Source organism: Falco cherrug, chromosome 11 (assembly GCF_023634085.1).
Source record: "Falco cherrug isolate bFalChe1 chromosome 11, bFalChe1.pri, whole genome shotgun sequence".
Taxonomy (NCBI): Eukaryota; Metazoa; Chordata; class Aves; order Falconiformes; family Falconidae; genus Falco; species Falco cherrug.
In genome coordinates, this window is record NC_073707.1 from 31,764,760 (window position 1) to 31,778,163 (window position 13,404).

The 13,404-nt window shown below is 43.3% G+C and overlaps 1 protein-coding gene across 8 annotated transcripts in view; it reads right to left on the reverse strand.

Annotated features, from left to right (window-relative positions):
• The window catches only part of MFSD1 (major facilitator superfamily domain containing 1), a 42,522-nt gene extending 29,541 nt beyond the window's left edge, over positions 1-12,981 (reverse strand). For 5 of the 8 annotated variants that reach the window (XR_008734363.1, XR_008734361.1, XR_008734362.1 and 2 more), the window contains exons 1-15: positions 12,793-12,981; positions 12,664-12,716; positions 11,904-12,016; positions 11,489-11,531; positions 10,888-10,955; positions 9,950-10,058; positions 8,718-8,820; positions 7,660-7,758; positions 6,690-6,801; positions 5,655-5,711; positions 4,798-4,954; positions 3,386-3,483; positions 2,953-3,065; positions 2,427-2,474; positions 1,627-1,687 (exon numbers count right to left, since the gene is read on the reverse strand). Coding sequence is in view for 4 of the 8 variants with exons in the window: in XM_055723187.1 (XP_055579162.1) it covers positions 1,627-1,687; positions 2,427-2,474; positions 2,953-3,065; positions 3,386-3,483; positions 4,798-4,954; positions 5,655-5,711; positions 6,690-6,801; positions 7,660-7,758; positions 8,718-8,820; positions 9,950-10,058; positions 10,888-10,955; positions 11,489-11,531; positions 11,904-12,016; positions 12,664-12,716; positions 12,793-12,949 (1,391 nt within the window). In the remaining 4 variants the exon portion in view is untranslated. Of the gene's footprint in view, positions 1-1,622; positions 1,688-2,426; positions 2,475-2,952; positions 3,066-3,385; positions 3,484-4,797; positions 4,955-5,654; positions 5,712-6,689; positions 6,802-7,659; positions 7,759-8,717; positions 8,821-9,949; positions 10,059-10,887; positions 10,956-11,488; positions 11,532-11,903; positions 12,017-12,484; positions 12,639-12,663; positions 12,717-12,792 lie in introns of those variants that run through there. The other 3 variants (XM_055723188.1, XM_055723189.1, XM_055723190.1) reach the window with 3 other exon arrangements.
• Between the last annotated feature and the right edge of the window lie 423 nt (positions 12,982-13,404).

The window sequence follows — 13,404 nt, forward strand, 5'->3', positions numbered from 1 at the left end:
TGCACACATTTTTAATCCTCCCAGCACTAGTCAGAACTAGGAAAAGATAACACAATTTTTGGGTACTGAGACACTACTAGATGAAGCATCTTCAGCAAGATCATCAGCATAAACTAAGCTGCACAGGCTCAGTCTGATGGGCAGACCTTACATTACCACTAAAAAAAGCAAATTTTCTAGACAGTTAAGTAGGTAACAGAGAAGCTGGAGTGGAATGGTCTTTTGTCTTGCCTTTAAGGTGACATCTCTTAATGGACTTTGCCATACAATGTTTTTTCTCTCCTCCTCCCCCAATACAAGGCAATTATTTTGGAAGTTTAAGACTAACCCAGTGTTTGAACCCCTTGTACAGCACTGCGCATCCACTGCGAGCCTTACCCCTCATTTAGTGTTCTCAGGCAGCAAACAAAAAAGCAGTAAACTTTCTACTGTGCAGAGGGAATAAATCCAGTGCCCTAGAACTCACAGGATATCCCAACAGCAGATGACTAGTACCTTCATGTTTGATCAAGCAACGATCTTAAACAATAGTACCCGATTCCAGCACAGCAATGGACCCTTAACATGTCACCAATTTTCTTGTCAAGACCAAGGAAGCGAATTTTTTAAGTCACTATTCTGAAAAGCATCACTGTCCTTATTTTCTGTAGAAAGGAAAGGAGGACATACAAGTCCCCCCAGAATAAAACTTGCTTAATTGGATAAGCTCTCAAAATTTGCTTGTGACAATTTCTGCCCTAAGCCTACCTCAAGCGCTCCATTTCCTTTTAAAGGAAGTGGATTCCACTTTAATAAAATACCCCTGCCTCATTTTCTTTCTAAAAATGGAAACTTTTCACTGTACTCAGTAACATTTATGAGACAGATCAGACCACAAACTGAGTTTCACATTAGTGCTGCAATTTAGACTCAAGCCACAGTTTTTTGAGATAAGCAGAATTAAGATTTCTAAATAAAATAGCAAGCACAGCAAGCTGAAACTGAAGGGGAAGTGACTGGAGTGTAGTTTCTTCTGAAGAGAGATTAAGCTTTTAAGGACACTTAAAAAAAAAAATGGTCCATGCATTACCCGACATTTAAACCCAGGTAGTGTTTGCTGCTGACTGGGTCAGGGATGCACCATATAAATGAAGCACATTATTAAAAAAGCAATACAACATTTTTTTTAAACACACATCAGCTCCACTTAGTTGGAAGGCCACTGAAAGAAAAATAAAAAGGAAGAGTGCCAGGGAAGGGCACCTTGTTAACTGCCACTTCCTCTAATTATTCATTCACAGGAGACAGGAATATGAAATCCTACTACTAACTGGTAAGAAGGAAAACAGCATTTAATACAAATGCTATTTTATATATATATACACCTACAAAAGAAATCGACTTCAGACAGTAATCTTCAGGTTAAACATTTCATAGCAACATTGTTCTTTATTATTCTTTATGCCAGGGGTCCTCAAACGTTTTAACCAGGGGGCCAGCATGCGGATGAAGTGGCAGGCAGTCATCTGTGGCTGCTTGGTTTCCCCCCCCAACCCCCGGTGGGGGGTGGGGGTGTCTGTAAATACTGGGGGCTGGATTGAGGACCCTGGGGGGCCGCAGTTTGAAGGACCCCTGCTTTATACTTACTCAGTTTCAGCTGCTTTCTGCAGTTTTTCACGTTTCTTTGCAGACCAGTTGAGATCACCACCTGCAACAGAAATAATAATATATTTTCAAGCTTTTAAAACTGGTCTTTTTGTATCATATCTTTGATACCATACCTCACTACAGAAGTTCTCAGAGCACTTGACAAAAGTAGTCAGCAGAGTAATTTTACAAAAGTAAAAACTAAGGTAAAGAGCAGCATGTTCATAATCATCTGAACAAGCAAAGTCAGGACACAAACTAAGCTCTCACGCTTGACCCCGTTTTCTGTTGAGTAGCAATGAAGTTTCTCTACAACTCGCAATACCCCATAAAACTAAAGAAAACAGAAGCAACTTTGAAAGAAACAAATTAATATCCCTTCCAGATCTTTCACTAGTTCACTGCTTCAAAAAGAACAGCTGAGAAGGAACACTGCTATCTGAGGGAAAGTCTACAGAATTAACTTTTTTGTATTTGCAGATACATATACAGCCAAGTTTGATACACAGTTTAGAAAGAGCTGCAGAATATCCTACATATTTGTTCAAGTCAGGGGGATAGGTACCGCTGCCCTGCTGATGAGACTTAACATCACAGCAAGGTTCAGGGAATTACACACTACAGCACCTAGGAAGACGATGCTACAAGGACTGGCCTCATCAAGAGATGCTCCTGGTACCAAAGCCATGAGCTATAGCACCTGACACAGGACCATACAATACCACCTGTAAGCAGTTCAGCTTGATAACTTCCAAGAATTATGATAAAAACAAGTATCAAGAGAAGCTGAAAACACTTACCTGTGAGGTGATTCACAAAATACAGCATGACTACAGCTATTAGTGACACTAAAAAAAAAAAAAAAAAGCCATTTTAGCTGACAATAAATTTACAAGGACAGAGGAACAGCTTTAACATACAACCAAGGAACAACCGAGATTTTTCATGATAATTGTAACCAATTCATGATAATTGTAATTGCTTTTGAAAATTCCACTATGCTGATAAGTAGCACAGTAACTCAGAAAAGGTTATTTTAGTTTTAGCTCTATTAACAGCCCTCATAAACATAGCCTTTAAGAGTATCATTCACCTACCCTTGTACTCACTCTTCATTTTGTTCAAAACACTGAAACTACTTACACAAAATCACTTCAAGAAAACCACAAAACTCTTCACTAGGTCTGAGCTACTTTCAACATTGCCCAGTTGAAACCTCTAACTGTAAGAAAGGAGTTACCACTGTTTTACAGGGAAGAGTAAGAAAAAAGCCTAAGAAAGCTTCCTGAATGTACAGAATCCATTTTCCATGTTTTTAATACTTACAGCAAACACAAGCACTGAAGAAGACTTCAAGAAACAAGTAACCTCTTGTGTCCAAAATCATCCCAGCAGCTATAGCAATAATTGCCAGACCGAGATTCTGGATAGACTGCATACTAACACATTAACAAAGGATTACCACTGTGCAGAAATTTATTTTTAAAGAAAATATCATTACTGCCACTGAACAAACAATGAGATTATTAACTTCTCCCCATTTGTTACAGCATACGACAGAGTCATGACTCCACATTTTTGCAGAAGTTTCCGTGCATCTACCACACACAGACATCCCAAAACTAGACGAGACTTCCTGCTCGGCTGAACTTGGAGGAACCAGTAACCATTAACATGGCAGAACCACTTGATATTCAGTGGCTCAGTAGCATCAGGACACGGGCACTGTACAGCAGCACAGACAGATTTAAGTACTTACAAGCCATAAGCAGTTCCCAGCTGGTGTTCTGGAACCACAAAGGCCACCATGGGCCACAGGGCACAGGCAAGCAATGAGTAGGCCAATCCTAGCAAACACTAGTAAAATAAGAACAAGCAAACAGATGTTAGATGAGATGCTCTTTTGCTGTGAAGTTCTAGTAAATTTAGATACTGCTTTTCCCCTTCTCCCAAAAGAGGAAAAAAGAGCTAAAGCAGCACTTTTTGCAATAGCGTCCAAAATAAATATTCACGTTTAGGAGAGCAAACTTTTTTCCAGGAGCGACCCACAAACTAAACCCTACCTAATTAAGAGCCTCACTAGGATAACTCAGAGGAAAAGATCAATGCTGCAACTCACTAGAAAAATATCTGAAAAAAAGAACCCTATTTTTAAACCACAATACACTGGAGAAAATCGTATTTAATTTAGAGTAGATACAAGGAAGAAATTATTTCCTGTGAGGGTGAAGGTACTGGCCCAGGCTGCCCAGAGCAGCTGTGGGTGCCCCGTCCCTGGCAGGGCTCAAGGCCAGGCTGGACGGGGCTCTGGGCAACCTGGGCTGGGGGGAGGTGGCCCTGCCCGGGGCAGGGGGCTGGAGCTAGGTGGGCTTTAAGGGCCCTTCCAAACCAAACAATTTAGGAAAAATTCTATGAAAAAAAATTTAAGGTTTACAAACCTTAACTCAAAAGCAATTTCTCAGGGAATCTGCCCCAGGAAATCAGTAATGAAGACTCTTACTGAGGTTTACCACTATCCAATACAGCACGTTAGAGACAGTTTAAGTAATAAGCTTCAGCACTACACCAAAAGAACAAGTTTTAGGAAAGAAGCAAGCACTTAGCACAGTAATCTAGTAACAGCTAGTGTAAGGGGTGTCCATGAAGCACAACAGCAGACCTCTGCAACACAGCACCACTGAACCACGGACGCTGTGACAAACTGAGCATTTTCTGAAGGGACTAGTAATTGCCACTCCATACAGCCCTTCGGTCTAACCCCAGCCTTCCCAAGAAGCTGAACACCCTTTTGCACTAAACTATCGAATTACTGCTACAGACAGCAGCAGCCAGACTTTTCCACCTCAAAACACATAAGAAGAACTACTGCCTTCCTCCACAAAATACCAAAACCTGAAATGTTGCCTTCATGTTAGTTTTTATGACTTCGTAACTCTTCCTGAGTTAGTTCATGTTAGTTTTGCCTGTCTTAAGCATTCTTTGCTTTTTCACCACTTTAGTTTTAAACTCAGTTTCACATAGTATATCCTTCTTAAAGTCAGGGATATCAAAGTAGGTTTTGAGGACTACCTGAATAGTCAGAAAACAGTGGCAACTTACGCAGAATAGTTCAGCATCAACTCCATTTCTTATTTTATCATATTTAGCTATAAGTCTCAGAGAACTAGTTACCATTGCTATCCAGGGGTTCCAGAAGGTAAAAGCCAACATAATATGAGAGGCAAGTGTAGTCACTACAGCACATAGAACCCAGATGATATTCTTTCCAAGTTTATCCACCAGGAGTCCAAAGACTGGGGACATGGGTGCTGATATGATATACACAATACTACAAAACAATAAAAATAAAGAGAACTGAACACTATCTAGCCATGGATAATTTTAGGTATTACACAATACAAGTGTCTGCAGATTAAAAAAAAAAAAAACAACAAGAAACACACCAAACAAAACCATATTCCCTTGTTACCTGTGAGGCTGTAAGAAAAAACACACACAAACACACACCATTCCCCCACCCTGAATAACAGACTCCAGAACTCAAAGTTCCCAAAAGGTCTGAGGACATGAAAATACTCAACATCCCAGGGAACAGTGACATAGTCAGAGCTCAGAAATCATATACTAGCAAGCATTTTCTTGTTGGGGTTTTAATTGTTTGGGTTTTTGCCACATCACAAATTCATCTTCAGACTAGGAAAATTGAGTCTGTTTAGTGTTGCTATTAACCTGCTTCTATCACTCCGAAGAGAATCACTGAATACCAAAATAATACCCTTCAGATAGAGTCTTTTCTTTCAGATTCCTCAATGTGAGCATCTAAGACATTTTTATTCTAAAAAAAAAAAATACCCATACCTTCCAATTATTCCTTGTGCCATGCAAAAATCTATCTACCTACTTAAATGCAAGTCACCAGCTGCAACAGTAGATCCCAAACCTCCTCCCACATGGTCAGAGCCCAAAGATACATACACCCCTGGAACATGGCAGCAGCACATTTACTTGTTAAATCAACCACAATATACCTGTTAATTGCACTTGCTTCTTGGGACGAGAATTTGAATTTCTCAATAAAGAAAACCCTAAATAAAAAGAAAAACTAGATTTAGAAAAATGCGCACTTGTAAGACATGAAGGAAAAATTAAGCTAGACAAAGTAAAGACACAAGAGTCTAGTTGACAGGAAAGCTTTAAATATAGCTATATAGCTTTGACATAAACATCCATCACAGATCCTCATTTATAATGCCTTTTAGGAGCTTATTAGCAGACCCCACAAATTTTTGTCTAAGGACTGTCCAAAGTGCATAACCAATATGTAACCCAATAACGGGACACTAGCAATGAGCATACTGTAAGAGACCAAAGTGAGAATCCACAAGCAAAGAATAGCCATCTACACTGCTGACTGTAAGGCGTCTCCAGATCATCTCCGATTTTTCCACCTCACTCAGCATAAAGCATTCACTGAGCTAAAAGGACACGTTTCTAATCATAAGCATATTCAAAACCCATTTGAGCTATTAGATCAAGTCATACAGTGCAAAAGGGAAACCTACATATGAATGCTTCAAGTTTCAACTTGACATATATATACCGAAGCCAGCACAGCAAAGAGAACTTCAGTCCAAAGTTGTAACTACATTTAAACCCCACCTCATACTCAAGTCAATAGCTCATGAGTGTGGAAGGAATTTTACATGACAGCTGCCCACAGCTTTCCACACCAAAACTCATGCCATGCTTTAAAACTGTATCAAGTTTTAATCAGGAAACGGAACATGCATTATGCTTTTGAGTTCTGACAACTCAGCCATAAAGCAGCAGTATTCCCTACAAAGCTCAGCAGATAAGGAAACCATAAGAGTTGTGTTTATTTGTATCGCAAGAATAGCAAACAATGCCACAGAAGAACTGACAAACCACAGCACAGACTTGCTGGAAGACCAGTGGTTCTGTAGCCATCTGGGATTCTTAAGCACCAGCCGTGCCTCTCAAGTTACCAGTTAAAACACTAGCCAGACTCAGGGGGAATAGCTACAGAAGCAAGAGACACTTACTTTCCAAGTCCAATGAAAGGAAAAACTGCTGCATAGTAACAGACACAGATTACAAATATAAGCCACAAGGACAAAGAGAAGTCCTTCACGTCTGTTAGTTTAATCACTTCACCTGGAGTGGGGCAAGAGACAATATTGTTTCAGTCAGCATAAGCATATCTGATATTCATCCCCACTGAATAAACATTAAGGTGATCACAAGTCACTACTAAAGCATATATTCCCACCACTTTCTGCTCTCTTGTTGAAAGTTTACACGGTGAGAGTCAGTTAAGAACATACAAGCGCTAAATCAACAGTGCCAAAGTCAAGAACAAATTGTCTCTCCCACATTAAGCAGGATGAACAAGTTCTCTAAAGCTTCTGAAAGTCTTCTGCAGCAGAATTAAATACAAACCACTTTTTCAAGGAAATGTTTAATCAACTAGCAAAATTCATGTCTGAAGCCTCGTGTTACATGCTCTTACTTGGATGTCAAATTTAGTTAATTTTTAATTGGCCTAAATTCTCCCACAAGGAAAACTCAAACCACATACACTGAAGGAGACGAGATGCACATTTCGCCAGACCTATTAAAGGAAGTAAGACCAACTCCAACAAAACAAAGTACCAGTGGCAATGGCACAGGTCACAGTGGTGTGAACTGGAAGGCTCTCCACATGAAACGCAGAATGCTTTGGGTTGGAAAGGACCTTAAAGATCATCCAGTTCCAACGCTCCCACCACGGGGCACTTACAAAGCAGATGACAGTGCATCTGCCTGCAAACTGGTGTTTAAAACTGTAAAACTTCCGACTGATACAAATATGAACTAGAAATTATGATTAAAGCTGTAACTGTGAAGATGATGTTAAGCAGCAACCACTGAACTACCTACAATTCAAACCTGCACACAGTAACTGGAAAGGTCTGTTCCAGACTAAAAGAATGAAGCCCAAGGTGGGTTCAGACACAGCACCCACACACTCACCCGTTTTCCCTTGCTCTTTACAACGGAGCTTCTCTGCTCTCTTGTCCAGGTAAGCAAGGATTAGCGCACAGGTCAGTGAGAAGAGACATGTTACACCACCTGCAAGAAGGCAATGTAACATGTTTAGTTGTTGACTCAAGTAGCAATTTGGCTTTTAAGCACAACTAACATAGTGTACCTTTACATGTCTAATAAAAGCTAAGTTTAACACCAGCTTGTCTTATGTATAAGGCTCAATAGCTGTACAAGTGAAAGAATAAGGTGTGAATCACAGAACGGTTTGGGTTGGCAGGGCCCTTAAAGCCCACCTAGCTCCAGCCCCCTGCCCCGGGCAGGGCCACCTCCCCCCAGCCCAGGTTGCCCAGAGCCCCGTCCAGCCTGGCCTTGAGCCCTGCCAGGGACGGGGCACCCACAGCTGCTCTGGGCAGCCTGGGCCAGCGCCTCCCACCCCCACAGCACAGAATTTCTTCCTTGTATCTAATCTAAACCTAGCTTCTTGAAGCCTGCCACATGAGACACATCTGCCTTGAACTGGAGTACAAACATGTAGCTATGTTTATTTTATTTAAAAGATTACCTCCACTCCCACACAGCACCGCCTTATCTGTACCTCATAACAACAGGAACAAGGCCTGGGCCTCGTTACCAATATCAGGGCCTTAATACCCATGGCCTTGAAGGAAAGGAACACAGATCCAAAGGTAGCTGCAATTACACTTTTACACATCAGACAACTCCACACAAGCTTTGACATGATACCCTTCAAAAAATTTTTGCACTCTCTCCGTTACTCCAAGCAGGTTTAATGTTTCATCTCCACGAGATACAAATCTGAATCTGGCAACCATAAAAACCACACAGCATTTTATCAGACACAGTAATCATACGCTCCACATAAGACTATTAGCCATTGATACAAATACTATTTGAATTGCCCTTCCTAGTCTCAAATCCCTTGCCCTACTTTCAAGTTAGCAAGAAATCATTAACATGTACACATACTGTTCAAATTCAGAAGCCTAAAATAGCAGGTGACATCAATTCAAAATGTTACTGACCTATCATGAGAGTTAACCCAAGAGTACTGGGACCAGTATACCCCAGAAGATCTTGAACTCTTGAGTATATCCATCCCATGATATTCATGTTCACTGTGCTCCCCTAGGTAGAACAGACTCATGTGAAGAATAATGTATTTCACAATGATACGAATTCAAAAGGAACATTAGGCAGACTGCTTATTGAACAGTGTTTAAAGCAAACGGGTAAAACGCTACAGAGGAAACATAAACCACCAGCAGCAAACATGATAAAATTATTCCCTGTTGGTTTGGCCAGTGTTCGTAACAATAACATACCATCACAAACTGAAATTTTCTACAACTCTTGACAGTGTTTCAACAGAGACATTATAAGTGCCATGAAATCCACATCATACGCTGCATTGCCCCATAAACAGAGCTGAATTTAATGCCACATGTTAAAGCTAAGAGGATTCCCACCTGACAGGCACCAGGAAGAAGCACTTTTTTTTCCCTCACCCACTTCTGCCCCTTAAAAAGGGATCCATGGCTGCAATCCCAAGGCTAACAACAGACAGTTAAATACAGTTCAGATGACATGAGGCAATTGCTAACCAGCAACAGCCTGAACCGTCAACCCCAACCCAGCTGTGAGCAGCTAACTTTCTTTTACAGAGGTAAATACCTACAGCTGCTGAAAAGGACCTCTAACAGAAGAGGCCTGTCTCTATTCTTCATTCACAGACTGGTATATTAGCATAAAACCACCTCTAGCAGCAGTTGAAGTGATTGCACCAAACCAAAAGGACACAGCTGAGGTGCAGTCACACAGTTCCCATCAGAACCAGCAAAACAAACAAAAAAAACCCAAAACTCTTACAACAACAGGTAAGGATAGGAGCTTCTGAAAGCAGTCATCCCAACTCATTTATCAGAGCCTGCACTTAGTCCCTGAGCCACAAGCTACACTCAGTTAAGCCAAGAATCAATTAGTCTGATGAACTGCAGCACTGTGACTGTCCCACACAGTAACCTACCCTAGTAACACCACCAGGTTTCTTTAGAAGCCTGACAGGTTCTAAGAAATCATATTAACCCACTTCTACCCTTTGTCTATTTACTACAAATTTAAATTAAAAGTGTTAAAAATTTTACATCCATTTTTAACTAGAACTCCCTAGGGAGCATCAGAAATGCTGTTTTCTGCTGCCAAGACAAGCCCCACACCTCAGCGCCTACAAATTAAAGCTATACAGTTTTACACTTACAATTCTGGCCATGCTTAGCTGTAATCCAAACACAAGATTTAACTCCTTGCCTTTAAACCAACTGACCGCATAGGTGTTCTGTGCCACTGCTAAGGACTCTCCACCTATTCTAAAAAAAGAAGGTAAGTAAAAAAAGAAAACATGTTAATAGCAAAGGCACAGCAACAAGGAAGTAGTCCACCAGTTGCTGGCAATACCAGGATGACAGTATTTCTGCAGAAATTTACCTGTGTAGATCTAAGCCATATGGCAAGATAACATACAAGGCAACAGAAGTCTTAAAGACAGTTCAAAAGCAGAATTGCAGAGTCTTAATTAAGAGTGTGAAAAATTAAGTAGTCTAGGAGCGATTATATTTGCCTTTGGTCATTTACAGAAATTAAATCACTGGGCAGCAGCTTCTCACTTCTCTTCTGCATTGAAGAACCATGTGGTATAGATCCTGGCCCAAATGAAACCAAAAGCAAGCATCTTACCTGGAATCAGAATTTAATGGAGTCATCTGCCCACCCCACACCACCACTGGTCAGATCTTCTAACATTTTTATTATGCTATGGCACATTCACAGCCTGCAGGTATTTCCTCTGACATTTACTCCTTTTTTTGCCCCTGTAGGAGCCCTGTTGTATTTGTTGTTGCTAAGCATTCTTTTTACTCAGGAAAGTAAGGATTAATAGAAAAGGAGGACTAGCACAGTTCTTAATCAGCTTACTGAACATCTTTATTTGGGTAGCTTCGTAACTTCTGAATTCAGTAAGACCTTCAAAGTCCTATTGCTCTTTTCTAACTTTAAGTTAGACTGGGAATGCGACTGAAGATCTTAACATGCCTCAACATCCAACAATTTGTTGTGTGTGTAAACATGGTAGCGGTTTTCTAGGACACAGGAAAACGGTCCTTACCTCAGGGAGCACATACTATACTCTTCTAGACTTACCCAAATATGAATCTGCCCACATCCATCAGCCAGAAAGTATTAAGTATTGCTCCCAAAGCAAAAATTACCTGCCAAATAAACATTTAAGGAAAAACGATGATTTTATATTTGAAATATGGAACAAACCAGAGCCATTTGGGAGCAGAAACAAAAAAGCTTTTCCCTTCCCAGATGGGCAGAAATACTTCCCACCCACTTCCTACTCGTAGCTTTTTGCCTCCCTCTGCCTTATTCATCATCCTGCTGGCTACACAATATCCAACCTGGCCCACCCTGAAAACACACTCAGAAAACACCTCTTGAGGCTCAAGTCACACTTCACTTTTACCACCACACTCTACGCAAATGCACCTACATAACAGTTTCACATCAAATTGCTATAACATTTGGTTCCTTCACATTCTTATTTCACTCATCTTTCAAGGTCCTCTACTCCCAGCTACTTCACCTGTTCCCAGTAAAATTCAGGGTTCTCCCATTTCAGTTCTCTTCAACACCTGAAATACACACTACTACACAAGAAGCCACTTGGGTTTTTTCCCCAGCCCCAGCAGAGCAGCTTTGGACAGATATCATCCTTCATCCTCTCATTTGCACTTACCTGCCCAACACAAACAAAGATACTAAATATTATAGTGCCCAACCTGTAAGAAAAATAAAATCACTTAATGCATAGCTAGAATCTTTTTTCCTATAAAGTACTATATTAGGCCTACAGCAAGGAAAGAAGGGGAGGCTGATTGCAATAAAAGGTCACTGTAATAAATGCTACAACTTGACAGCTTCCTTAAAAAAAAAAAAGTAGTACAGACCGGCACTTTTGAAGCCACTTTATTTAAGTTATAAGGGAAGGAAGGTCACTTATACCAGTGGAAATTTCTAGATCACGTGGAGAAATGAAAAAAGTGAAAAAGACTATCAGAATTTGAAAAAACTTTATATTATAAAGCCTATAATTCACACGTACTTTACATCTGCCATCTGCTGAATGTGAGTGACACTAAGGCCACACTTACCGTATTCCAAAAACTCTGTCTATCAGAAAACCTCCGAAGAAGCAAAGCACCACGTTGGGCCAGGAATACCAAGCATAGAGTGCCATGAACTGAGCTGTGTTCACCTTCATGTCCTACACAAAGAAGGGGGGAATTAAAAAATGTAATTACTCCTCACATTGTCCTGTGTGTGGGGCCGATTCGCACACAGAATGGAGGCATTTCTGTTCCTTTATTTGAGTTTGCACAAGGCAGGGAGCGAGGTGGTCACCACCACCACCACCACCTCGCCACCTCCCCCACCGGAACTACGCCAGTTGTATGGTGCAGCAAGACATCGGCCTTTGCCAGTGACGAGATACGTGCTCCCCTTAATATTTGGTGCTTTCCTATGTGTTAAGCAATTCTCTCGCTTATGTTAGTCCGTCCACACACTCAGCCTCTACTTCTCTTTGGGCCAGGGGGGTTCCTGAGTGGGTAGCTGCCTTCTCCCCGTCTCCCCGTCGGAATTACCTCCCCACTAGCTGGTGCTACCTGTGGTGACCTTCCAGTCAGCTCGTCCATCCTGTGGCGGGCTGCCCTCGCCTGAGCACAGAACTTACCGGTGCTTGACGAAGCGCTGGGCTTCAAAACCACGCACAGCACCGGTCAGCGCACCGGGCGCCTCGCCGCGCCGGAGGCCGGCGGCATTGCCAGGGCCTGGCACCGCGCGGGGCGGCAGGGCCAGGGGGGCGGCAGGCAGCGCCCCCGGCCCACCCAGCCCGGCCCGGCCGCCACTCACCCGCTGCACCTGCGTCTGCAGCGCCGCCGGGTTGTCGTAGCAGAAGTAGCTGCCTGCAAGGAGAAGGGGCCGCCTCAGCGCGCTGCCCGCCGCCCCGGCAGCCCAGCGCGCCCGCCCGCCGCCACCCACCGAAGCCCAGGAAGCACATGAGCGAGAGGACGAGCAGGCGGTGCGCCAAGCGCCGCGGGTCGCAGGCGGCGGGCAGGACGCTGGGGGCTGCCGCCGAGCCACCGCCATCTTCCTGGCGGCCGGCGGGGCCCAGCAGCGCCCGCTCCTCCTCCGCCATGGCGGCCGCGGCAGCGCAGGGCAGGACGTCATCGCGCCGCGCGCGGCCGCGCCCGGTTGCCATGGCAGCGCGCGGCTGGGCGCCGTGGCGGCGGGTCGGGCCGGGCCGGGCCCAGGGGCTCCCGGGCAGGGCCCGTGCGGGGCGCTGCGGGGCGCGCTGCCGCTAGCCGCCAGCCCAGCGAAACCAGCGATGTAGCAGCGGCAAAAGCGCCCTCAAATACCCCAGACCTTTTGTACCGCGGCATTTCAGTATCATTCCTACGGGCTGTTCGCGACAGTGTAATCGCTGTGGGTGATTGCCATCGAACGGTGGTTGTGCAACACGGCATTGTAAGGGGAGGGTAACCAGTAATTCCAAGAAGGAACTAAACCAAAGGATCTCCCTGCCAGGCCGGATCTGAACCCAAACCTGCCAAACAACCGTGGCCGAGACAGGCCCGCGCTGGGGCAGTAACA